At 37.9% G+C, this 26,916-nt stretch overlaps 1 protein-coding gene across 5 annotated transcripts in view; it reads left to right on the top strand.

The window, feature by feature from the left end:
* The window catches only part of SHTN1 (shootin 1), a 153,407-nt gene that overhangs the window by 9,640 nt on the left and 116,851 nt on the right, over nt 1-26,916 (top strand). For 4 of the 5 annotated variants that reach the window (XM_074382951.1, XM_074382952.1, XM_010332581.3 and 1 more), the window contains exons 2-3: nt 13,498-13,550; nt 24,311-24,371. In XM_074382951.1, coding sequence (XP_074239052.1) covers nt 13,498-13,550; nt 24,311-24,371 — 114 coding nt within the window. The remainder of the gene's footprint in view (nt 1-13,497; nt 13,551-24,310; nt 24,372-26,916) is intronic. The other variant, XM_010332583.3, reaches the window with a different exon arrangement.

Here is a 26,916-nt window from a genome sequence, read left to right as displayed (position 1 = left end):
AAGTTAATATTTAGAGCAGTCTATAAATTAGTTTCTGAGTCTGGAAAGCAGGCAGTTGAGATTTATGAATCTTAGGTTCTAAGTATCTTCAGTTGGAGTGGGACCAGCAGAGTACAAATCAGAGTTCTTTTTGTTCTTCCCATATACCTCCTTGAAGACCCACTACTGTAGGATTATAATTGCTTGCAAAAAGCTTTTAGAAAGAGCATCAAAATAAAGCGGTTATGAATGTGGACAACAAGACTTAAAATGGCCATGGTTAAATGGCCTCCCCCATGATGGGGGAGTTCATTATGTTAATGATGAAGTTGACAAGGAAATTTGGTTGGTTGTGAGATACAGAAATTTAACATAATCAGAATTATGACAGATAGCATATTAGATTTTTGGGAATTTCATAGTTTTGAAACACATCAATACCATATCTATACAAATTATAACTCATATGTTAGCATTACATATTATTTGACAGTGTTTCTCACTTAAAATGCAGAATAAGCTTAATGGGTTTAATATGTCACTTTCAGATTTCTATGGAGACCTCTGGAAATCCCAAAATTAGTTGAAGGTCAAAAAGACTTAATTTACAATTTGATTTTGAGAAGTTTGTAAAAAAGATTCAAAACAATCAAAATAGGATCACAGGTCACTGTGAAATAATAGTCATTCTGATTGTGAAATAATATTCATTTAATCAGAGTGATAAAGGCTTCAAAAGCAAACAGGAAGGCAAATAGTTGTAGAAAAACCTTAACTCTTTAACTTAATTTTCTGAAGTAATCAAAGATCCAATAAAGACAATGTGAAGCACAGGGAATCATCTTGATGACACACAGAATATCTTTTTCTTTAAGCCAAAAGTAGATAAATTTACATTTATATTTAGCAATTAATGTTTAAACATTTTATCTTATTTGAAAATGATCTAGGCTGAGGCAGGTGGATCACCTGAGCTCAGGCATTTGGGACCAGCCTGACCAACATGGAGAAACCCCATCTCTACTAAAAATACAAAATTACCTGGGTGTGGTGGCACATGCCTGTAATCCCAGCTACTCAGGGGGCTGAGACAGGAGAATTGCTTGAGCCCTGGAGGGAGAGGTTGCAGTGAGCTGAGATGGCGCCATTGCACTCCAGCCTGGGCAACAAGAGCGAAACTCTTGTCTCAAACAAAACACCCCCCTCCACCACCAAAATAAAAGAAAATAATCTAGATAATATCCAACAACATTTAATTTAATTTCACAAAACTCTAAGGGTGTGGTATCCAGAGAGACTGCAAAACCTATTATGAAATATATTATTTTAAAAGTACCTACATAAACTCGTATACAGCTTTATCTGTTTAATTCACTCATTTTAATAATTATGCTTGGAAAATTTTATGAGACAAAGCTGGGCATTGTCTCAGGTTATTTTTCTCTTATCCATTTTATAGCATGCGCATGTTAGGGAATTGCTATTCAAGCAAGAACCTAAAGTTAATTGTATGTGGTCTTTTTTATTTCTTATAACTCAAAAGACATAGTTATTTTTACAAAACAAACACTATTAAATTAGTCTTATCTGCCCAAGTCATGTGAACCTGAAAAGTATTTTGGTTAGTTTCTATATCTTAGCAGTTTTAAATAAATTTAATTTATGAGTGCTCATTTATCTTTAAGCCAATTTTAAATTTCATCAAAGCATTTACCAAATAGAAACAACCTACAACATATATGAAAACATGTATACATGAAAAATACAGACAAAAAAGATATTACAGCTTTTATTTAAAAATGTTCAGCTATGAGGAAGCAGACGTGGTGACTCACGCCTGTAATCCCAGCACTTTGGGAAGCCAAGGCAGGTGGATCACAAGGTCAGGAGTTCGAGACCAGCCTGCCCAACATGTTAAAACCCCATCTCTACTAAAAATACAAACATTAATGAGGCTTTAATGGGAGGTGTTTGGGTCATGAGGGTGGATCCCTTATGAATGGACTGGTACTTTTGTCCTCATAGTAATGACTACTTTTTAGTACCTTGTAGTACATAGTAATGAGTAATGAAGCTAGTAGAGGTCTCTACTAGCCTCCCTCAGAGAACCTCTGAGAGCAGTTTGTTAGAAAGAGCATAGCACCTTTCCCTTCTCTCCTGCTTTCCTCTCACCATATGATCGCTGCACATGCCTGCTCCCCTTCGCCTTCTGCCAGGGGTGGAAGCAGCCATGAAACCATCAACAGAAACAGATACTGGCAACACGTTGCTCATACAGCTTGCAGAACCATGAGCGAAATGAACTTCTTTACAAATGACCCAGCTTCAGGTATTCATTTATAGCAACACAGATAGACTAAGAAACAAATGTAAAACAAAATTCTGTACCAAAGTTATATATTACAAATGATTCAAGACCAAAATTATAACCATCCATGAGACTAAAACCAAGAAGCACTTTATGTCTTTAATCAAAGTCTTCAAAGACGGAGCAGAAGATGCAGCCCTTCCAAGATAGACACCACTCCCAAAAGACAGGCAGGAGGAAGAAAGGCCCAATAACGTGTGTGCCACCAAGAGATGCAAAGACAAAAAGAGACAGTAGTCACTAAGACAAACAGAAAAACAAAAGCCGTCCATGGGGTGTGTTTGGGGGTTTGCTAACAATAAGCCTCTTTATGGCTTAAAACCATAGATCTAAGAATTACATTCCAAAGAGGGTAGGATGAAAAAGATGCAGTCACCCTCAAGATCCAGTTTCTCCCAACGACAGCCTAAGAAAGCAAAGACCCTCATTGTTAACAAGGCAATGAATGTTGAGACAATTAAGAGAAGGTTCCTTGAGAGCTGGTATGGTTGGACAAACGTGTTTTAGATGCTTGGCCAACTGGATAGCTGCTGCCTGCTAGAAATCTGGCAGTTTGTGCCCCCTGGGGCTAGTGGAGACCAGAGAGAAAAACCTTGCTTGTTACAAAAGTCAAGCTCTCAAAACATACAAGATGGAAGAGAGAATCTTATGATTTTCCTTTTTATGACAAACCACACACACGCAGAAAAAACAGACAAGGAAAACAAAGGCCTTTTCTGGGTCGCTAAAGGTCAGTCATCAATATGTACCCAAACCAAATCTACAAGAGTCACAAATTGAAAGAACGATTTTTTTCTTTTTTTCATTTCAAATTTTTTCTCTTGCCAATCTGAATTTGGAAAGGAAGGAACAAGGAAAAATTTTTACCTTCCTCTCTTGACCAGACATTACAGGTAGAGATTTGGGAGAGCTACCTTTGTAAGAATTATCTTTTTCTACCAGCTTCTGCCTGTTCTGTTCTCCCAGGATTGTATCTGCAGATCCCAGAGTGAGTGAAGTAGCCCAGAATATCCTGCCAACTATGCCAAAATGAAGGGGAGAAAAAAAATATTTTCCTCAAGCCTCTTAAGTTCGTAATTGGAACCGACTCCTATAACAAAAGACAAATTAACAAGAGACAGCAAGTTTATTAAAACATGCAGTGCACATTTTAAGGCTGAAAAGTGACTCCAAGTAGTGGCTTAAAACTCTGGTTTTCCCAGCACTTTGGGAGGCCGAGGTGGATGGATCACCTGAGGTCAGGAATTTGAGACCAGTCTGACCAATATGATGAAACCTCAGCTACTCGGGAGGCCAAGACAGGAGAATCGTTTGAACCTGGGAGGTGGAGGTTGCAGTGAGCTGAAATTGTGCCATTGTACTCCAGCCTGAGCAACAAGAGTGAAACTCTGCCTTAAAAACAAAAAAGAAAACCACCACCACCAACAAAAACCGTGTACAATTAATTTTAGAGTAGTGATAGGACAAAGAAAAGCAATCCCAGGCTTCCAAGAGTGGGAAAATGTGGGAAGGTAAATGTTTGGGGAAGCTACTGGGGCAAAGTCTGCTTGCAGATTCCTTTGTTGCCATATCTGAGCTGACATGGGTTGTAAAGGAGAATTTATATCCTGTTTTTAGGCAGGAAGGAAGGGGAGGATAGAAGACCTTTTGTTTTTATAATTCTCTGTCCTGCTTTCAGTCAAACAGAGGAAAGAGAGAGCTCCCATGCATCCTAATTATCTTCAGTTCTCTCCTATCCTTCATATTTTAGGGAGAAATATTCTCTTCTTTTATAATATATATAATAGCTAAATGTAATATGGTATCCCAGATGGGATCCTAGAACAGAAAAGGGCATTACATAAAAACTAAGAAAGTCTGAATAAATTATGGACTTTAGTTCATAGTGGTGTATCAATATTGGTCCATTAATTTTAGCAAATGTGCCATACTAATGTAAGATATTGTTCTATCTTTGCAGTTTTACTTTATATCTAAAACTCATAAAAGTTTACTAAATATAATAATTCTGCTTACATTCTTATACACATGTGTCTTTAAGTGCAGCTGTAGGAAAAATTCATTTTAAAAATACTGTTTTATAAATTGACATAATTATATGCATTTTGGAGGTACAGGAAAAATTATTGAAAATTGAATTGTGGGATCTAAAAGTACATGTATTTTAAACTTTTTTTTTGTGCTTTAAGTTTTATTCTGTAAGGCTGTTACACAGCTAAGCTTTGCCCCAAGATGTAGAAGGAACACACGTTTGTTTGTTTATTGCATACAGTACTTGCTAAGCATTTTAACATTAAAACATGAGTTCTGGGCCAGGTGTGATGGTCCATCCCTGGAATTTCAGTGCTTTGGGAGGCTGAGGTAGGTGGATTGCTTGAAGCCAGAAGTGTACAATCAGCCTTGGTAGTCTAACAGTAACCCCTCCCTATAAAAAATAAAAATAAAAGATTAACTGGGCATGGTGGTATGCATCTGTAATTAGAGAGACTGAGACAGAAGGACTACTTGAGCCCAAAAGTTTGGGATTACATTGAACTATAATTATGTCACTGCACTCGAGCCTGGGTGACAGAGTGAGACCCTGTCTCAAAAATAATAAAATAAGTAATATATAAGTAAAATAAAATATAAAATAATAAGTAAAAGAAAATACAAAATAATAAAAGAAAATAAAATGTGGAATAATAAGTAAAATAAGCCTACCCATGAATTATGGTACCTTGAAGAGTACTACTGTATTAAGATCCTTTAGACTTGATTCCATTTCAAATTCTTGTGGCACAAACTTGCATATGATTTGTGTGTGTGTATGTTACTAGCTTTTTAAATAAATAAGACTTTTTTTTTAGTAGTGTAGGTTTACAGAAAATTGAGCCAAAAGTACAGAGAATATTCATGTACTTCTTCACTTTTTTCCACTCTCATTTCCAGTATTATTAACATCTTGCTTTAATTAATGTGGTACATTTGTTAGAATTGATGAGCCAGAATTGATACGTTATGATTAACTAAAATGCATCATTTACATTAGGGCTCACTTTTTGTCTTGCACATTCTATGGGTTTGGACAAATATATAGCACATGTATTCACCATTACAGTACAGAATAGTACCACTGCTCTAAAAATTTTATGTGCTCTACCTGTTCATCCCTTCCTTTCTAACCACAAACTCTTAGCACACACTGATCTTTTTATTGTCTCCATAGTTTTGCCTTTTCCAGAATGTCATATGATAGGAATCATATGACACTTATGTAGCCTTTTTAGATTGACTCCTTCCACTTAGCAATATACATTTAAGTTTTTTTCCTTGTCTTTTTTTGTTGCTTCAGAGTTCACTTACTACTTTTTAGTACCAACTACTTCCTAACACCAGATACTATTCTATTGTCTGGATGTACTACAGTTTTGTTTATCCATTCACCTGTTGAAGAACATCTTGTTTGTTCCCAAGTTTTGGCAATTAGGAGTAAAGTTGCTATAAACATTAGTGTGATGGTAACGTATGGAAGGAAGGGAAGTATTCTGTAGTCCTGTGATTAGATCATAGTTTTATGATTTGCTCTTAGTGACCCTGTGTCCTTAGGATGTGACCTTTACAGGTTCTTCTCAGTTTTGTTTTATTTACCCCCTGGATGAGACAAGAAGGCCAATGGGGGCTGGCATTGCATATTTGCCTTCCACCAAGTCTGTTAGGCTCTGGTAAGATAGTTTCTCTTGAAGACATTCATTGTTTAGAGGAACAGAATGTTCTGGGCATATTTCATATAGGCTACTTTTTTTTCTTCTTTAAAAAAGAGACTGGGTTTTGCTATGTTGCCCAGGCTAGTCACCTTTATCCTGGAGGTGAAACTCACAAAAGTTTAGGGGCCTCCTCTAAGACTGGGTCCCCATGGCAATTTTAACTCTCAAACTTTTCCAGAATGAGCCTCCGGCTATCCTTTAATCACAGTTTAGGAGGGTTTTCCAGTACCAAAATGGTTCCCAAGGAGTTTTCTGCTCCTGGGCTGCTTCTCTAATCAATTATAATCCTTTCTATCTGCCTTATGCGTCTCTTCAGTTTTGGGGCCCTGTGACCTCAATTATCTCATAGATCTTAGGAAGAGTTGTTGATTTTCAGTTTGTTTTTACTTTTTGTTGTGAGGATGGAGTCATGATTTACAAGCTCCTTACATGACAGACAAGAAGTCAGACTTACATGTGTATTTTAAAGATACTCAGTTTTCTGTTTTTTTGTTTTTGTTTTTGTTTTTGTTTTTTTTTTGGTAATTTGAAGTCATTAGTTTGTTGAGAGTACTTCTTAAGTATCATTAATTTATTAACACTGAACTGTGTGTTTTACCATGTAATGAATAAATTTCTGGTTTGCCATAATTTCTTTTCAGTTATGAAATCTGTCACCTTTGTTTTCTGGTCAGATTTCCTAACAGTGTTTTCCATGGATTTTCTAATGCTTTAATTAACAAGTAAGGTATAAATGACTCCTTTCTACTCTGGCTGTAAGAGGACGATCCATTGGGATGTGTACAGAAGGGAATTATTTCCTAATTGAACACTATCTTTTGTGACTCATGTCCTCATTCCCCATTAGTAAGAGATATCTGAAGGCTCCCTGAGTGTCAAAGATGCAGACTGAGTGGGTGAGAATCTACATTAGAAGCTCTCATGAGGTTGTGTTTTTCTGGTTACATTTGATGGCTATTTAAAATAACCTTCATTTTTATTAAGTATCTTGATACAGTATATGATGTAAGAGACTCTTTTACCCTGGGGAGGAGAGTATGTGCTCTTTTGTGATTGGGTCACATGAAGACCTGGATCCAGTCTTCCTTCTTCCTTAATTTAACACGTTTATCAAATAATCTACTGTATGTCAGGCAGGATCCTAGATATGGGAATCTAGATAGATAAACATGTAGTCTTTACCAAGAGGATTATTTCTGATCCAGTGCTTTAGTGCATTGCACATAATAATGCTCATTAATGTCTTTTTGCATGAATGACTGGCAGTCAGTAGATTTGTTCTTCTACTACCATTCTGTGTCGTGGGATATGACTTTTCTATGCATTTATGTCTTTGTTTATAAAATGGAGTTGTTAATATTTGGATTGTTTTGCCTCACAGATTTATATGAACCATTCATTCATTTATTCAACATAGGCATGGACTGTTTGGTATTCATGTAAGACATATAGCAGTGAATTGGGTGAGAAGAACGACAGGAAAACAGACCTGTGCACAGATAATTTAGAATGTTATATGTAGATGCTCTAATAGAGCTATATGGACAGTGTCCTCTGATGGTATATTAAGATAAAAGTGCTGATTTTGCATGAAATATATGAGGAAGAAGTTAACAGTTAAACTGCATTGAAAAAGAGGAGACAGGGAAGGGGTAGGGGAAGACTTTGCCTGCAGAGGGAAAAACATTTGCAAAGGTATCTAAGTATGAAATGTCTTGGAGGGTTTAGGGAAGCACTGGGACTTTGGGTGTGGCCTTTGAGGCTGAATGGTGGAATTCCACTTGTAGAGATAAGGTCTTTTGAAGTTGCTAAACAAGAAAATAGCCCGCTTGCTTTGTCCATATGCTAACTAACTGCTATGTAAAGAATGCCCTTGGGATAGAAGGAAGCTAGAGCTAGATAGGAGGGTTTTGTCATTATTGAGGGTCTAAGTTAGGGCAGAGATAACAGCTTCAGAGGAAGGGTAGATTGCACAGATATTTTTTAGAGGTCTGAGCAGTTTGATGATTCTTTGGAAGAAGAAAAGTGGGAACTCAAGGGTAATCCTGCAGGTACTAGCTTGAGTACCAGGTAGTGGCAGGTGCTGACACCAGTGAAAGCAGACCTTTCATACAGGGAGTGGCATTTCAGTGAAGGGAAACTGATGGGTTCACTTTCAAAAAGTTGGGTTTAAGATGCTTGCAGAGCATCTGGACAGAGCTGCCTAGAACTGCCAGTAGAACTGTCTGCTGTGTTGGAAATGTTCTGTGTCCCCTGTTATGGCAGCCACTAGCCACATGTGGCTGTCCAGCACTGAAATATAACTTTTGTAACTAAGGAACTGAATTTTACATTTTCTTTAGTTTCAGTCAATTAAAATTTAAATAGCTACTGGTGGCTAATGGCTACCATTTTGGACAGTACATGTCTGGTAAATATTGGTTGGAAATACTGCTCTGGAAAGAGTGCTAGAGGTAGAGTGATTAGCCTCCCTGGGACTGGGAGATTTTCTAGGAGGCTGAAATTTCAGTGCTAAAACTCAGCAAGTCCCAGACAAAGCATGATTATTGTTAACCCTAGCTAGAGGTGTTACTGGCTTGTAGCTATGAACTTTAGTCATCACATTTCTAAATCCATTAAGTCTGCTCAGCTGCCTGTTGGGCTGGCTATGTCATGATTTGCAGCTTGGAAATAAAACTCCTTTTCTTGGCATTGAGGAGTTAGAAAACTGAAAACCAGCATGATTCTTGAAACACGTGCTCTGCCTGATATTCTCTTTGTTTTCTCCAACATCTTCCTTTTTATTGTTAGGTTACAGCGCACTTTGGCTGCACATTGGACTTACCTGAGGCTCTCACTTCTAAATATGTGTGTGTGTGTGTGTGTGTGTGTGTGTATGTGTCTGTCTGTCTGTCTCTCTCTATCATCTATCTATCTGGATGGCCAGACTGTATCCCAGACTAGTTAAATCATAATCTCGAAGTAGGAGGGGTGAGGCATCTGTATGACTTTAAAAGCCCCACAGGTGATTTTAATGTGTAGCTAGGATTGACAAGTACAGCTCTCAGAAGTGCTTTTACTTCTTTGCCACCTTTCTTTACTGCAATACATTGTTTGCAGTTGATCTTCAGCCCCGCTTTCCCCTCCCTTTATTTGGTGGAGGATAAAAGTACCCTGGAAAATTTCCCTGTCTGCCATGCAGGACAAAAGTCAGCCTGAGGCTAAGGGCATTAGGGAACAGCTTAACTTCTTTTGTCATGAACACAGGATTTGATGTACTTTGCTATATCAGTAATAATAACTACCCATGGCTAACATGTTTTGAACAGTTAATATGCCCAAATACTCTTACATATGTTAACTCATTTACTTTAATAACAACACTATGAGAGATGTATAATTATTATTTCTATTTTCCAGGTGAGGAACCTGAGACTCAGAGAGATTAACTAATTTGGGGAAAGGTCCCCTAGCTAGTAAGTGCTCAGGCTGTCATTAGGATGCCCTTTTTTTTTTTTTTTTTTTTGAGAGTCTCGCTCTGTTACCCTGGCTGGAGTGCAGTGGCATGATCTTGGCTCGCTGCACTCTCCGGCCCCTGGGTTCAAGCAACTCTCCTGCCTCAGCCTCCCAAGCTGGGACTATAGGCGCATGCCACCATGCCTGGCTAATTTTTTCGTATTTTTAATAGAGGCAGGGTTTCACTATGTTAGCCAGGATGATCTTGATCCCCTGACCTCATGATGCACCTGCCTCGGCCTCCCAAAGTGCTGGGATTACAGGCGTGAGCCACCATGCCTGGCCTAGGATGCACTTTTTAATTACTGTCCTATATGACCTTATAGTACAGTGAAATATACTATACCTGTAACTCTGAGAGATGAAGTCTTCTCAAGCTGCCAAGCTGCAAGTGTCTTTCATATACTGAGAATTGGTCATATGCGTCTGTTTTTGTTTTATTTTGTTTTTTGTTTGTTTGTTTTTGAGACAGAGTCTTGCTCTGTTACCCAGGCTGAAGTGCAGTGTTATGATCTCAGCTCACTGCAACCTCCAACTCCTGAATTCATGTGATCCTCCTGCCTCAAGCCTCCCAAGTAGCTAGGATTATATTTAGCTCTTGCATGTGTATGTGGTGGGGGTTAATGAAGAGCTTGTGTGCAGAGGGCTTCATTCTAGGTCAGTCAAATTTTTTTTTCTGGGAATATAGGCATGTGCTGCCACGCCTGGCTAATTTTATTGTATTTTTAGTAGAGACAGGGTTTCATCATGTTAGCCAGGCAGGTTTTGAACTTCTGACCTCAAGTGATCCCACCTACCTCTGCCTCCGAAGTGTTGGGATTACAGGCATGAGTCACTGCGCCTGGTCAGATTCTAGCACTGGCAAATTCAGGATTTGGAGGATGTCTTTGATGGAATCACTTGAGCTGTGCAAGTTCACTTTTTAAAATTTTCAGGCTGCAAACCAGTTCTGAACCAAGAAGGTGGCTTTCTCTGCAACTATTTATGATTGCCAAAAAAGGAGATGAATAATATAGATCACTTCAGTTTTTGCCAGTTTTGCTGAGGATTTGCTGAGGTTTATGTGTCCACTGTGATACATACATAAGTGTGTGTATGTGTGTGTGTGTAAGTGTTGTTTGCGGTAGTGAGTTTGATTTTGTTAGCGAGGGGTTGAATTTGTTTCATACTTTCCCTTTCCTTTCCTTGTACCTTAAATAGTTATAAGAGAGCATATTTTCTGTGATTTTCATTAAAATATGAAAATCAAGGGTTGTTAATTAATTCTTTTCATGTAATTAGGAGCCTGCAATGTCTCATCTGTGTTCTATTGGTGGTATAATGGAAGAATAGTATTGGCATTTTAAAAAAGGCTTCAAAACCATTATCTGATGTTTTAAATAGAAAAAATTTCTTAATATCAACATGAGATCATGGTTTTATAAGCCTTTATTGTTCACTTTGTATGTCTGTAAAGTAGGTCACCAATAATAGAATATTAAATCAATTTTGGATTTTCAACTTTAGAGATACTTTTAAATGTCAAGTAACCTAAAATCAAAGTCTCTTAATAAAGTATTTATATATCTATTTTTTGAAACAATATAGTAATAAGATATGGGACCACAGACTACCCAGCAGTGGTGTAGTGAATATTTTTAGAAGTTCTTGTTAGTTCTTGTGTCTTTCTGTTAAAAAGATAGGGACACGTTTCATTTGTTTTTCAGCTCCAAAGAATTTAGTTTATACTTAGCTCTTGGGGTGTGTGTGGTGAGGGCTGATGAAGAGCTGGTGTGCAGAGGGCCTCATTCTAGGTCAGGTCGGTCAAATCTTTTTTTGTTGATTTTTTTTTTTTTTTTTTTTTTGACAGAGTCTCGCTCTGTTGCCCAAGTTGGAGTGCAGTGGTGCATTCTCCACTCACTGCAGCCTCTGCTTCCTGGGTTGACACGATTATCCTGCCTTAGCTTCCTAAGTATCTGGAACTACAGGCGAATGCCTCCATGCCTGGCTAATTTTTGCACTTTTAGTAGAGACGGGGTTCTGCTTTGTTAGCCAGGCTGGTCTTGAACCCCTGACCTCAAGTGATCTGCTCACCTTAGTCTCCCAAAGTTCTGGGAATACAGGCGTGACCTGCCGCACCCAGCCTGTAAATGTAATTATTTTCAGAAGAACTATATCTTTACATGAACACATTCACCTATTTTATGGGCTAATTCTCAAAGATTGTTTTGGAATGCGCTTCAAAAAATTGTCCATTAATTCTTGTTTGATTGGTCCTGGTATACTAATATAACTTCTGGACATTGATGGTATAATCTCATAAATATTTGCCAGTTTGAATTAGGATTTTAGGACTTTGGTACCACCATCACAGTAGCCGTTCTGAACCCTTTCAATCACTGTAGGAGAAAACAAGGCATGTACTTTACCATATTAATTGTCTGTTTCTGGAGTGTTCTTTGCCCCAGTGGATAGAATCATACATTTCTAGAATTAAGGGCCAGATTATCTGGGATGTTCTTGCAGCCACTGGTTTCAGATTTTTAATTTCTGTTTCTAGATTATTCATAGAAATAGGAAACTCTGGTCTGTTTTTTTTGTTTTTTTTTTTTTTTTTTTTTTTTTTTTTTTTTTTTAAGAAAAACTGGTTTTTGTTTTTTTGTAGATAAATACATAAAGATGAATGTTCATATTATGACCAGCCTGGCCAATATAGCAAGACCCTATCTCTACAAGAAACTTAAAAAATTTAGCTGGGCGTGGTAGCATGTGCCTACGGTTCCAGCTGCTCAGGAGGCTGAGGTGTATTGTTTGAGACAAAGGAGTTTGAAACTGTAGTGAGCTGTGATGGCACCAGTGCACTCCAGCCTAAGTGACAGAACACAATCCAGTCTCTTAAAAAAAAAAAAAAAAAGAAAGAAAGAAAGAAAGAAAAGAAATAAATAAACCTGTTGATTCACTGAGTTTCTGGTGCCAGTCAAGTTGCTGGCCCTGGGGTGAACTGCAATTTTAGACTTCCTGCAGCTATTCTGCTCTGTCATTGATCTTAGGTGATTCTTTTCTTCTCATTTAACGTGTTCAAAACCTTATATTCTCAACTGTGAGGATACCTGAAAATGATGCTTTGATTAAAGATGAATGTGGGGATTTAGGTTGGTTTTTTTTGGGGGGGGGGCAATAAAGGATTTTTAAGTACACAACTTTCCTCCCTACTTAACGGGTAATGTTTCCAAACAGTTCAACATATCTTACCCATTTACTGAAATGAGTCTGAATTTCTGGTCATGACTTGGTGACTGACAATCTCATCTGAAAATAGTTGTTCTTAGATGAATCCTTCACAAAATTTTTACTTTGTGAATAAAGCAGACGTGTGACCTTGAGTCAAATGTGCAAACCTGCTCTACTTTCTAGAAGCTGATTTTCTAAATACTCATTATAGTGTCACAGACTAATAGTGCTGGGTCGAACTTCAGGGAACACCTGCCTAAATCCTTTCACAGGGCCAAGCGCTGAGCATCAGAAAGGAAAAGGGCCTTGTCATATGTCACCTCTGCTGGCTCATGGGTGTTCCTAATAACCTAGGGAGAACTGAAATTTAGCTTCGTGAGCCCATGTCTGCTTTTTCTTCCTGACTCTTAAAAACAGTAGCCTGGCTGGGTTTGGTGGCTCACACCTGTAATCACATTTTGAGAGGCCAAGGTAGGAGGATCAGTTGAGCCCAGGAGTTTTGAGACCAGCCTGGGCAACATAGTGAGACCCTGCCAATGCAAAATAAAAAAAAAAAGGAAAGCAGAAGCCCCTTTTCTGCAGCCTCTTCCCTACCCTACCTCAACCTAGTAAGAAGACAATGGGGGTTAGTTGGGTTCCCAGGCTTCCTGCAGTAAACTTTTGACAATGTTGTAATGTTGCTTTCCTTTTTTCTTTTAGCAATAGGCGAATATGAAGACCTTAGAGCAGAGAACCAGAAAACAAAGGAGAAGGTTTGTGCTTTACCCTTTTCTCCCCTTTCTTACATGTGTAAAAGCCTAGGCCTCATAGTGCATTGTTCAGTCACCAATTTCAGTTAAATGTGAATGAGGGTTCTTTTATTTTTTTTTTCTTCCCTTTTCTCTTGCTTGTGTGCTTCAAGCTTATACCAGGCTCCAGATGGTAAAGAATAGCAGGCCTGCCACAGTGGGTGCAGCTCTGGGAGATTAACTACATGGCTAAATGTGCATCAAGGCACCAGGCCAAGCAACTCAAGTCCCCAGGAATTGTACTTTTTCCTTAACAGTCAGATTTGGGATTCTGTCAGTGGAATTAAAGGCCTGATACATGTACTTTGGGGCCTAGACACATTGGGTCCTGGAGAAGACTCTTTGGAATTAGTCATATTTGGCCCCAATACTTCCATAAACCTTTTGTATGTTTGCTTCCTCTATTGCTATGAATAATACACCGAAAGTTGAAAAGCATCCCATGTGAAGGTGGGGAAGTGTGATGAATATTTTCAAGGGCTCTTTCAGTTTTGTTTTAACTGTTAAATAATTGAATTCTACTTACTTTACAAACTATATCCTTATCGCTTAAATACCTAAGATTTGTGAATGCTTGCTAATATATATAGCGAATGCTATACATATACACACACACACGTATATGTGTGTGTATATGTATGTATATGTATATATGTAGCAAATACTATACATATACATACATATACACACACATACATGTATGTGTATGTATATGTATAGTATTCCCTATATATATATATATATATACACACACACACAGTATTATATACATGTAGTATTAGCTGTATATATTAGCAACCATGTATATATATATGTTTTTTTTTCTTGTAAATTTAGGAAGGGGACAAATGGAAGGACAGGCTAAGGTCAGAAACATGGAGGGACTGAATAGCAAATGAAGAATAGGAAGCACACTGTCTATTTTTGGTTTTAGATACAAACAAAATTTACTTTAAAAAATTACTGTGTTTGGTAGGCCAAATATTTCAGAACATAATATCCCTGGTAGAAAATTAATAAAACAGGTCCCTAATAGATATTAAAGAAGATAGCCATCACTGCTATAAATGGTGAAACCTCGTTTTTAAAATTTCAGAGTAAGAGTTGTAATAAAAATTGGCAGCAAGCTAAATATTTGTAAAACTTATAGGGTATTTGGGATCATTTATTGGGCTCTTTAGAATTATATTTAACTTTTTCACTATTAATTTGCCACCTACATAGTTGTAGTATGGGTGCTGATATTAATGGTCATTACTCTAGTTCAAAGCAGATTATAATGGATTTTTAGATAATTATTTTTCACCTATTTTTAAGGCTCCTTTGCTTATTTGTAAATAAATCCTTTGTATTCTATGAAATCTTAAGTTTCTTCTCTTGTCTTCATCAGTTGTTCAGGGAATGGTAGGTGAAAGTGATAAAAGGCATCCATGTTAAAAGGGGTAGTGCATGCATCTATAATATTGTAAGAAGCACTTTGAGAGGCTGAGGTGGGAGGATCACTTGAGACCCAGAATTCGAGACCCACCTGGTCAACATAGTGAGACCCCCATCTTTACAAAAAAAAAAAAAAATTAATCGGGCATGGTGGCATGCACCTGTAGTTCCAGCTACTTGGGAGGCTGAGGCAGAAGGATCCCTTGAGCCCTAAAGGCTGAAGCTGCAGTGAGTGATGATTGCACCACTTCATTCCAGCCTGGGTAACAGAGTGAGATCTTGTCTCAAAACGTGTGCGCGTGCATACACACACACACACACACACACACACACGGAGTAAGAAAGTCACAGAAAATAGTAATATGGCAAGATTTCTAATTCCAACCCTGTAACCATGCAAAATCACAAATGTCCTGAGGACATAAACAGGTTGTGCTTAGATCCTGGGCCCCCGATGCCCCATAATTCCAAAGTAAACCTAATGGGTCATTCTTAGGCTGGATAACTTGAGACTCTTGCTCTAAGATACTCAACTGTCTTCCAGCTTTAGAACAGAGGCTGAGCTGTTATCAGTCATTGAGTCTTTTTCATAGCTGCTCTTTACCCACAAGAAGAACAAAGCAAGTTGGAGGAGTTAATTCAGGAGCACTCTTTGACTTCACCTAGAAGGTAAGAGGAGGAAAAGCAAACAGGTGTCTTCAAAGAATAGAGAAAGAAGGATGGTAGAAGAAAATGAATAATGTAAGAGGAAGAAGATTAAATTTTTTATTTATTCTTTTCTTCTTTAATCCTTGCTTACATGTAGACCTAGCAGTATCCTAAAAATACATAGTAGATGCTCTGTACGCATCTGTTGTTGGTGGAGATGGTGGTTGTTTAACTGACAGCCACTTTCTGTAGTGAGGTTTTAAGTGAATCATCTGTTATGCAAGTGGTATTATAGGTAAAATGCATTTGGTAAAAGGAGGATTATAAATTACCTCAGCCCATTAACTGTTTACATGTTTCTCTGCATAGAGTATGGCCTAATACTTTCATAACATCTGTAGGCATTATTGATCTGCTTCTGTTGTAATTCTTTAAAAATAACTATTAACAGAAAAGGGAAGAAAAGAAATGAAAGCAATATGGAATGCTGTGTGGTTGGGTGGAACAAAGTAGAGTGGTTTTAAGTTCATTGCACTGTTTATCTTCTGTTAAAAGACTAGCTTGCTTATTACTGCAGATTTTTCCCCAAAAAGGGGGGGCTGTATTACAAAGGAGGGAAGCATATAATAAAAGCCTTTTACAGAGTGTAGAATGAGTGAAAGCAGCTTTAGTTCCGGAGGTGGTAAATGCAGAACAGCATTTTCTCTAGGAAAGCCCTCTCATGTGCCTGGCTGGGTGAGCTTTGTCCAGTTGACATCAGCAAATACATGTGGCCATCCATCCATTGTAGCCCCAGACCAGAGTACAGTTAAATCATTCAGGGACAGCAAACTAAAGTAAGACTCCCTTTTCCATGGTTAATTTGATGTAGGGAAATCTAGAATGAACAGAGGAAGCAAAGTAAGTAAGTAAGTAAGTAAGTAAATAAATAGCGAGGTATTTCTGCCTTCTACGTGCCTATGTTCAGTCTTTGTGTCCAGGCCATGAACCTTATCAGTGGGGAGAGGCAGTGAATGTGATTCCTTTGGGTAGGATCTTTTACTGCCCTGTTTGGAGTCTTTTCTGTTGAGACAAGTGGTCTGACATGGTGCTCTTCAGGGAAACTAGTTGCTTAGGCTGCGTGGAGTAAGAAGCTGCTATGGGACATCCATGCTCTCTTCTCCCTGTCTCATGCTCCGAACAGCAGTGTGTCCGCTCCATTTCACAGAGGAGAGAACAGTACCCCAGGGCTTGAGTGAGTTTCCCAATGTTACACAGATAATGGCAGAGTCTAGATTCAAACGTCAATCTTCTGAACACAATCTTAGAAGCAGGTGAACTCTGGGAGCTTATTGACTCTTCTTCCACCAAGGTCCCAACTTTATTCTAATTCTGTATTGTTAGTGCATTAATTTTCCACAGCAAATATCAGACTTGATCCTTTTCTGGGTCATTTGTCTTTACAACCTATTGGTTTATGTTGAAAAACTGAAAGTTAAATATAAATAACAAATCAATCTTATGTCAAAGAATTCACATATGTGTGTATATGTATATGTGTACTTGTATGTATGCACATAGATTCTGGCATAATGGATCCCAAGGATAAAAGCAGGAAATTTGGGGCAGGGGGAATGGATCAGTGTTTTAATGGATCTTTTCCTTTTTTTGGTAGTTCTCCCATTTTAGGAAAATTGCTGACTATTTTATGGTTTTTATCAATGACTTTGAGAATAGAGTCCATCTGTTTGAGTTTAAAAGAAAAGCTCTTTTAAAGGGAAACCTTTTTTATTGAATGCCTTCTGAGTATTGGGGTGTAAAGAAAAATATATGAAGGTCCTACTCTTGAGTAAAACCACTCTAATGAGGACCCCAAGTAAGTTGACAAATAACCACGATCAATTATGCTGCTCTAAGTGAGTGCCTACAGCATGGCTGGGCAATGGACAAAGAAGAAAAAGAGAAGGATCCTACTTTTTTTATGTGACAAACTTTTACTGCCCTTTAATGCCTGGCTTAAATGTCACTTACGTTTTCAGAGTCTTCTCTAGCTCTCTCACAAGCAGAATCAGTTGCTTTTTTGATAATAAAACATCTGCATATTTCTTTATGCATGTATCATATTTATCAAGGAAAATGTATTATTATCAAAATATTGGCATATAAGCAAATGGTGTGGTTGCCTTAAAATGTAAAAACAATGAGATTTCTTTTTTTTAAAACATCAAGATAAATGGGGATTATGGAAAGGGTGCTACTTGCTACTTTCCGTTATTTTTTGCCCATTTTCTAAATGGACTTAGCAGTATGTGAAAAAGTCGGAGCCTATCATACTGACGTGAACAACTCTTCAAATTTATATTTTTGGGATATGGAAAAATAGATGACTATGTATTTTGCAGTCAACCAAATAAAATGGTTTACTTTGCTTGTGTGGCAATTACCGTATTCAAATGTTAGTCATGCTACCACAATTGAAGGGCATTCTCTTATGACTCACTCAGGATCTTTGTCATAATCGTTTGGGTTTTTTTCCTATATGGGGGGAAAAGCGTCATTGAGTTTTGAATGGAATAGCTTTCACGTTTCTCAGAGTGGTGGGGTTGGGGGTGTGTGTGGAGTGTGCATAAAAAGAAGGAAATCTGTATAATAGAAGAATGTCTGCCTTTAAATAGTAAGTATTTATGTTTAGTATTATGTTCTGAGATCGAGTTTTGTAATGCATAAATGTTTAAGTGGCTGATTAGAAGTCGTTTGGGTGAGCTACTGTAACAGTGCATCAGGCGGTTCTGTCAGCTTGCCAGGAACAATGAATGAAAAGAGAATGAGACAGACACTTTCCAAGACTTACGTTTCAAGAAGCGGGATATATGATACTGTTTGCATCTTGGCTCAGTTGTCTATTGTTGAAATTTCTTCCTCTTGTGTAATATTCAGGGATGAAGGTCCCGACGTATTTTATTTAAAAAAAAATCAATAAAGAAGCCACTTTAAAGAGCAAGATATGCATCCATTATGCTAACTGTTCATGCATAATACATCCACATACATGCAGTTTCTTTGAGACAGAGTGGCAAGTGGTTGTGCCAGAGAAAAAGTAATTACTTAGCAGTTTGAAAGTGAAAATGAGTCTCTTATTAACAGCAATCTATCTAGAAACAAAGAGCAAGGATCTCTGTTCTGATGACATGTGTTTCCATCTCACACACAATACCTAGAATTTGGAGAATGCTGCAAGACAGCTTTGAGGGCAGCTACCACTTCTTTTTTGCCTGTGAAAATTGGAGGGAAAGAACTTTGAATTGGAAGAAAGAAGAACACCAAAAGAGAGAGTGAAAGGAACTCCATCCTAGTGGGAATGATTTAATGTGTTGTATTCTTTATGGATAAGAGTGTAGAAATCCAGAAAGCACAGTTTTAGCTAGACTTACATAGGTGGAGTGGTAGAATTGTGGATTACTATTAAAAATGAATTGATGGTCCTTTCACTGTATCGCCTAGGATTCTAAAATAGGTAAATACACACAATTCTAGTGCTAGCAATATTTAAAATCTTTAAATATTGTAACTGGACATTAATGAACTTTAAGAAAAACGGTGTAACGTTAAACTTCTTTACACTTAGTGGCATTGTACCCTCTGTTGTACGTTCAATGGGTGGGGTTCAATGTTGCATGTTCAATTAGGAAATGGGTACATATTTTTTTCAGTTCTGGTTTGGCAATATTTCTCACATTATATCAGGTGTCCTTATGAATTGCTTACTTCATTTGTTGATCTTTTATGATAGATCATAAGTTTTTGTGAGAACACATTGTCTATTGTGTTCATGTATTGTGCTCATTGTTTAACATAGTACCTGGCCTGTGTGGGTTCTGTATAAATTTGTTCAGTTCTCAGAAGAAGGAAATCATGACATTCAATGATTATAGTAGATACTTGCTTCAAAGTCTGATTCAGTCAGCTGTAGTTTACTTGCCTATGTATAGATCATCCCGTGATCTATCTTGGTGTTGTGCATATGTGGTGCATATATGTACTTCTTGGGCCCTAAACTGCTTTGTCTGTAGGCTAGCAACCCTCTGATGCATTTGTGCACCAGGAAGACAAGCATGATTGTTTCTATTAGTGGAGGTTAGATACAATTCACCATGTTGAGGTTTTTCTTGCATGACGTATGCATGCAACAGAGTATAAAGATGTCTCGATATCTATATCAGTTATCTGTACTTCTGCTGAGCCCTTTGAAGCAGACATTTTAATATTGACAGTAGTTGGATGAATATGTGAGAGAGGGATGAATAGCTGAGCTGCCCATTTTGGGCAGTGGGTGGTACAGGGACGATACCAATTAACACTGGAAAGGCTGTTTCTCTGCAAATCAGTCTGGCAATGCTCAGAAATCCTGGTTTAGTTTCAGAAGCCAGGTATCTGCTTGGATGAGGCTCAAGGAAGAGATCTGGAAAATAGCCAGGGCTTCTAATATTAAGGGCTTTCAAAACCAGCAAGGCTAACCTCCGGTCAATTCATCACTTCATCAAGAGCCAAATAGAGACTCTAGAGTAGATGTAATGTTATCCAGCTTGCGTACATGAGCCAGCAGTTGTGCTGCTGGGTTCTACCCCAGCCTTGAGCTACAGAGAATCGTTGGGCATCATAATTAAGTGATGTGAGCCCAAGAACATCTGTTGCTATTGCAAAGTCTTCATGAGCAATTCTCACACAAAAAGAAGCAGTTTTTACAAATGGTGCAGCTGCATGAGCAGGGTAGAGAAGGGGTGGGATGGGTGAGGGGCTTCTGTGTGGTGTAAAGATAAAACATTCTTCCTAAAAAGCCTGTAATCCTGGCTGACTTCCCTCTGTTGGTAGAATGAGAGAAAGTTTGCAAGATACTTTTCTGGGTTCACCTAAAAAAAAAAATGAAATAAGTGGGTGTTTGGATTTCTGCTTTTAGAAAATGTGTACATCCTCCATATTTTGTTCAGTTCTGGTTTGGAATAAGTAAGCTGCATTTGCAGCATGTGTAGACTTTCCCCACCCCCAACTCACAACCCTTTCAGCATAACAGATGGTAAATTCTGTGGCTGCCAGTTCTAGCATAATGTGGTTGCAAAAAATAGAAAGCACAGCAACATGAAGACCCCTGATAGAACACAGCTGGGGGTGGGAGACAGCTTGTGAATCTGCTGCTGCTGATAGCCATCGGGTTAGTATGAACACTCATAGCTGGACTACAGAAATGGGCTACCTGCATGTTGGAATAAAACTGACATTGAGACCTTTTATTAACCTGAGCCTGTCTACCTGGGCCTTAATAGCAGAGAGCATGGACCTAATGTCTTTCTTCTGGGTGACTACTACAAACCTACGTAAAATTGTCATGCATTGCATTCGTGGTTGCATGTGATATCAACTGGTGGTCTTTTTCTGATCTGACTAGATAGAGCACTGTTCCTGCTTAATGCTTTTGTCTTCCAAAGTCTCACTAAAAACTCTGGCTATTTGACTGAAGTGAGAATTGAATAAACCTCTAATTCCTTCAGGTAGAGCTTTGAGAGCTACTTGGAGGGACCCTGGGGACGTTAATTAGGAGCGACATTCCCAAATACCAGCTCTTAAATGAAGACAGGTTTTTATAAGGTGTCTCATGTTTTTCAGAAATGCCAGATTAAGAAATAAATTAATTTGAGAGTGAAGCACCGGATATATTTCACTTGGTAATCATGACTCAAGAGTTTGAACCTAGTAGGAAACTAGGTTTCTTCTTGTGCCTTATGCTGTATTGTGCATTGTTGGAGGAAGGTAGACAGACTGGTAGGGGTGGTGAGGAAGTCCAGAACAAACAGAAGCCCATTCTTGAAAATGAGAGGAACATTCCTGAAACAGCTGGCTGGAAGTCTCCTATCATTAAGGGTTATGATGTCTGATGTAGTCCTCTTTGGGTTGGGGAAGGATCTAAGAAAAGCCTATATGAGAATTTAGAACTCTACCATTTAAAATTTTAAACACCAAAAAAATCATAAATGTTGTTTATTTCAGCTGGAACTAGAGACTATATTTGACAGAATTATTATTTTATACAGAGGATGGATCACCATAGGGAAACCTTAATCAAATAAACACCTTCTCCTTTAGGATCTGTGGTCCAGCCTAAGTCATTTTGATTGGGTGGGGGATCGTAAGTAAGAATTTAGCAACCAGCTTTGCTAATTTAACAGATGTACTTGCATCAGGTTCTCTTGCCAGAATGCATTTACCCATATGCGCAGGGATAGTATAACATTTCAGTGGTTCTTTAGAGACTAAAAGGGAAAACTGAACCATGAGCTTCTTACTTTTTTATTTTAAAATATTTTAAAAGGACGGAAAAGGGCAGAGAATAGTATAACAAATACCTATTGCACAGGACTATCATTTCTCTTGAAATTCAAAAAGAAGGAATGCAGCAGATTCAACTGAAAGTTGTCACCATCCCTAGTCCCATTCCCCTCCCTATCTCCTAAGAGACAACTGCTGTCATAAATGTTGTATGTTTCTTCTCATTTCGTATTTTTATACTGGATGTATCATAAAGCATATATAAATACATGAGATGTTTTTGTATACAGAAGATATTCGATATATCTTCTGCAACTCATTCAACATGTTTTTAACATTTATGTTGATACGTATGGCTTTATTCATTCATTTTCACTGCTCTATAGTGTAGTATATGAACATACCATGATTTATTATTAAAAATGAGGAACCTTTTATATATATCATCTTTTATACATTACTAGAGATTCTCTGGGTACATACACCTAGAAGTAGAATTGCTGAGTCATAGGGAATTACATATTCAATTCTGATAGAAGTTTATTTACAAAGCAATTATACTGATTTGCACATCTGTCAGTAGTTTATGAGAGTTCCTGGCTCCCGGTATCAGAGTTTTTCAGTTTTTGCCAGTCTGATAGGTGAAAATATCTCATTGTTTTAATCCAGATTTTTCACATTACTTGACATCATAATTTTTTAGCTATTGAAAATTGAAATTTAAAACATCCAAAGGGATGAAATTTCAATATATTTATCTGACAGGTTAGCAATCAAATATGATTTAAAATTGTACTTTATTCATGTAGCACTCCTAGGGAATAAGGTATTCCCAATTTTTTTTTTTTTTTTTTTTTTTTGAGATATCTCACTCTGTAGCCCAGGCTAGAGTGCAGTGGTACCATCTTGGTTCACTGCAACCTCCACTTCCTGGGTCTGAGTTCAAGCAATTCTCCTGCCTCAACCTCTAGAGTAGCTGGGATTATAGGCATGTGCCACCATGCCCAGCTAATTTTTGTATTTTTAGTAGAGACAGAGTTTTACCATGTTGGCCAGGCTGGTCTTGAACTCCTGATATTTTGATCTGCCCACCTCAACCTCCCAAAGTTCTGGGATTACAGGCGAAAGTCATCCCAAGATACTAAATTTTAAATTATTACTCTAAGAGTTAGAAATTACTTTTTAAAGTTTTAGCTGCTTGTGATGAATATCTGTCTCTACAATATGTTATACATCCCTGTTTTATGAAATTCAAGATATATTGAATTCAGTCCTTATAATAATAAACATTAGGTTTTTTAAAAAATTCAGGCTGAGTGTGGTGGCTCATACCTGTAATCCCAGCACTTTGGGAGGCTGAGGCAGGTGGATCACCTGAGGTCGGGAGTTCAAGATCAGCCTGACCAATATGGTATAACCCCGTCTCTACTAAAAACACAAAAATTAGCTGGGTGTGGTGACACACACCTGTAATCCCAGCTACTAGGGAGGCTGAGGCAGAATGGCTTGAACCTGGGAGGCGGTGGTTGCAGTGAGCCCAGATCACGCCACTGCCCTCCAGCCTAGGGGACAAGAGGGAAACTCCATCTGGGGAGAAAAAAAAAAAAATCATTAATGCCTTCAGGGCGTATTGATCCAGGAGACACTTGTTTCTATACGAGATATCCTAAAAGGTCCTTATGCTCTAATAGTTATTTTTGCCTTTTATGGTCTTGACTCCCAAAGCCTTTTTAGTGAGTTCTCCTACATTTTTACATTAAAAATCAGTTTATATAAATGATATATGCTTATTATGGAATATTTTATATTTTTTCCTTTTAACTTGGTGCTTTCCCTATTCAGAATTCTGAGGACACACGGATCACTTTTTCTCGGGTGAGAGTGCATGGCATGTGGCTTTTTTGCCATCATGCAGTAGTCTTTCCATCCCACACAAGTATGTGCCAGTGTTCTGGATAGTTGAAACTGTTTAGAATCAGGTTTGTAGATGAGTGGCTGTGTACTGCATTAGCCAACATATAAAGAGGTACAAACATTCTCTTAAAGAATGAATGTATTTTAACTCAAGGATGTTAAATTGGTCTGTTATTTAGGAGATAATTAACAGGAAGGTGACTTATATCTTAGAAGGTCTGAGAAAATTGGTCAGATACAAATGGCACAAACCCCATGCTGGTTGAGCAGTATAAGTTCTGTATGACCATTGATGCTTTCAAAGATTTCAAATTTTGTTTTGTTTTCAGAAAATTGCTGCTGTTTATAAGTTTGCTCGTGCTTGCCTTTTCAAACTTAAAATTTATGATTTAAGTTTAACATTTCTTTTTCTCTCTCATTCATTTCAGTGTGACAAAATAATGCAAGAACGAGATGAAGCTGTTAAAAAACTGGAAGAATTTCAGAAAAGTACGTAAGCATTTCAGTGGAATTATTATAACTCATAGAAGGTTTGGGGGATTATAGAAATATACCCGGTTTCGTTGATGATGTCCTGGTCATACAATCAAGAAAGCAAGAATTCTTTCTATTTGCCCCAAAATGCCTAGGAATCACTTTAAGCTTTATAGAAATGGAATGAACATTATTGTTTTATCAGTGGTGTTAGAAAAACCTGTACTTGTTATAAAACAGTTTAACTATACAGAAAAGTTAAAGGAGAACAAAAATGGCTTGTTGTCTTGGCTCCTTGAAAAAAGCCAGTGCTAGTACTTTATTTTTAAGAGTGTGAATGTTTGAAATAGCCCTTTCACTGAAGAAAGTTACATTCCCACAAAAGCTGTACTTTCCAAATTTTTGCTATGTTACTTTTTTAGGTGATGTAAATCTGTTATTACTTTATCCCCTAAGACAACATAGCTGATCAGACCCAGAAGGATCAGATAGAAATATGTCATAGGCACAGGGTCAGACTGTAGCAGGGAAAATGGCCCCCTCCCTTGGAAGCCAGGCCTTTCTCCATCATTCTGCAGATGCTCTGTCAGTCTCAGGATATTTGATGATATTATAAAGAGTTGACTTGTTAACTACACAGCAGAACATTTTATTCTAGGCAAAACAGCCATACAAAGGCAGTATGATGGTTAAATTTCAACAATAAGTTTATTTCAGTGTCTGGTTGTAACAAAGAACATCCAAGGAGAATCTTGTTGATATTACCTGTCTTTGGAGGCCAATATGCTATACTAGAAATACCTCTTAGTTGCAAATGTGTGAATTCCAATTATATGGTACTTTTACTTATGAAATATACTTACTCTGAGTCACATCTTAAACAGTTATACCATTTGCATTGTTACCAGTTAATATGCTTGAATTATTGTTAGTGGATTGGTATGCAGTGAAGATAGTTCAAGTTCCTTATGTCTGAACTTACCAGACATTTTGATCTAGGTCGGCAGTAGGAACTTTGCCTCCTGCATTATACAAAACCAGAAGCAACTTTCCGGAGTGTCAACCTTCGAAGTAACATGTACATTTTGCTTTCATCTGCTATTTCTCTTTTGCCTTTCTTTGTCTCTTCCTCTGAATAACTATAGTTTAAAAAATTTACATTTTTTCTTATGAGCAACTCAAATTCAAGCCTGAGAGGATTGATTGGAAGATTAGTACAACAATCTGTATTGTTGTATTCATTTAGTTTTTACGTTTACTAAGTGTGTTTAATTAATTTAAGATTTGGATGTTAGGAAAACGGTGCTAATTCTTTTTTTCTTTTTTCTTACTCTCCTGGTAACTCACAGAACAACAGAGTGCCAACTCTTTACTCATTCTCAAAAGGAGAGAAAACAAGGACTAAGAAAACTTGTATTTGTCAGAAAACTGTATCTGGGATAAATAATTGATGGCTTTTGAGCAGAGGGTAGAATTTCAGATTTGGAAGGGAGTCAGGCAGTATTTTATCACTGGTGAAGAGCATTCCTTTGTGTAAATCCAAGTTTCTGCATTAATAAAATTGGCGTAAATGACCTTGCTTCGTTGACCATTTGATGGTTAAAAAAAAACAAAAACAAAAAAACATAATCTGTATAAAAAATGCTTAACACTCTATGTACCTGGCATATAGTAAGTGCTCAATAAATGTTAGTTGCTGCTACTACCACCTCATCTACTAAACTATCCGGTACCTGACTGCCCTTCAGTATTAAGAGTTCGTATCATTTACCTTTAGGGAGTAAGTTCATTGACACCAGACTCCACATTTGGACAGTGGTGGAAGAAAGTCTGTTTTGGTGCTTAGTCGAAATCTGAAGATCCCTGTGATGTTTACCTACTAGGTCTACATCTCTCTCTCTCTTTTTTTTTTTTCAAGACAGAGTCTCGCTCTGTCACTTAGGCTAGAGTGCAGTGGCATGATCTCTGCTCCCTGCAAGCTTCACCTCCTAGATTCAAGCAGTTCTTGTGCCTCAGCCTCCCAAGTAGCTGGGATTACAGATATGTGCCCCATGCCTGGCTGTTTTTTGTATTTTTAGTAGAGACGGGGTTTCACCATGTTGGCCAGGCTGGTTTTGAACTTCTGCCATCAAGTGATCCTCCCACCTCTGCCTCTCAAAGTGCTGGGTTTGCAGGTGTGAGCCACCATGCCCAGCCTAGGCCTAGGTCTTGAAATGTAGAGTAACAGCTGAATAAGGGTTAAGAAAAGCTTTGTTTGGCCATAGGGCTCTGCTATCCCTAGCATAGCATACTTTTCCCAGGATAAGTGTTTTTATCCATATGTCCGTGTTATTGTTGATCCTCTGCCAGTTTTCTCTGAGCCCTTCCTCCTAGTCTTTCTGCACACAAAGAACACCACCACATAGCAAAGACATATTCCCTAGGCAGGTTCCTGTGAAAGGAGAAGTAGCTGAAGACCTTTCATACCTTTTCTTTTCTTTCTTTTCTTTTCTTTTCTTTTTTTTTTTTTTCTTGAGATGGAGTTTTGCTCTTTTTGCCCCAGCTGGATGGAGTGCAATGG

Source organism: Saimiri boliviensis, chromosome 12 (genome assembly GCF_048565385.1).
Source record: "Saimiri boliviensis isolate mSaiBol1 chromosome 12, mSaiBol1.pri, whole genome shotgun sequence".
Taxonomy (NCBI): Eukaryota; Metazoa; Chordata; class Mammalia; order Primates; family Cebidae; genus Saimiri; species Saimiri boliviensis.
Note: the sequence above shows the minus strand (reverse complement) of the source record. Positions and strands in the feature narration are given on the sequence as shown.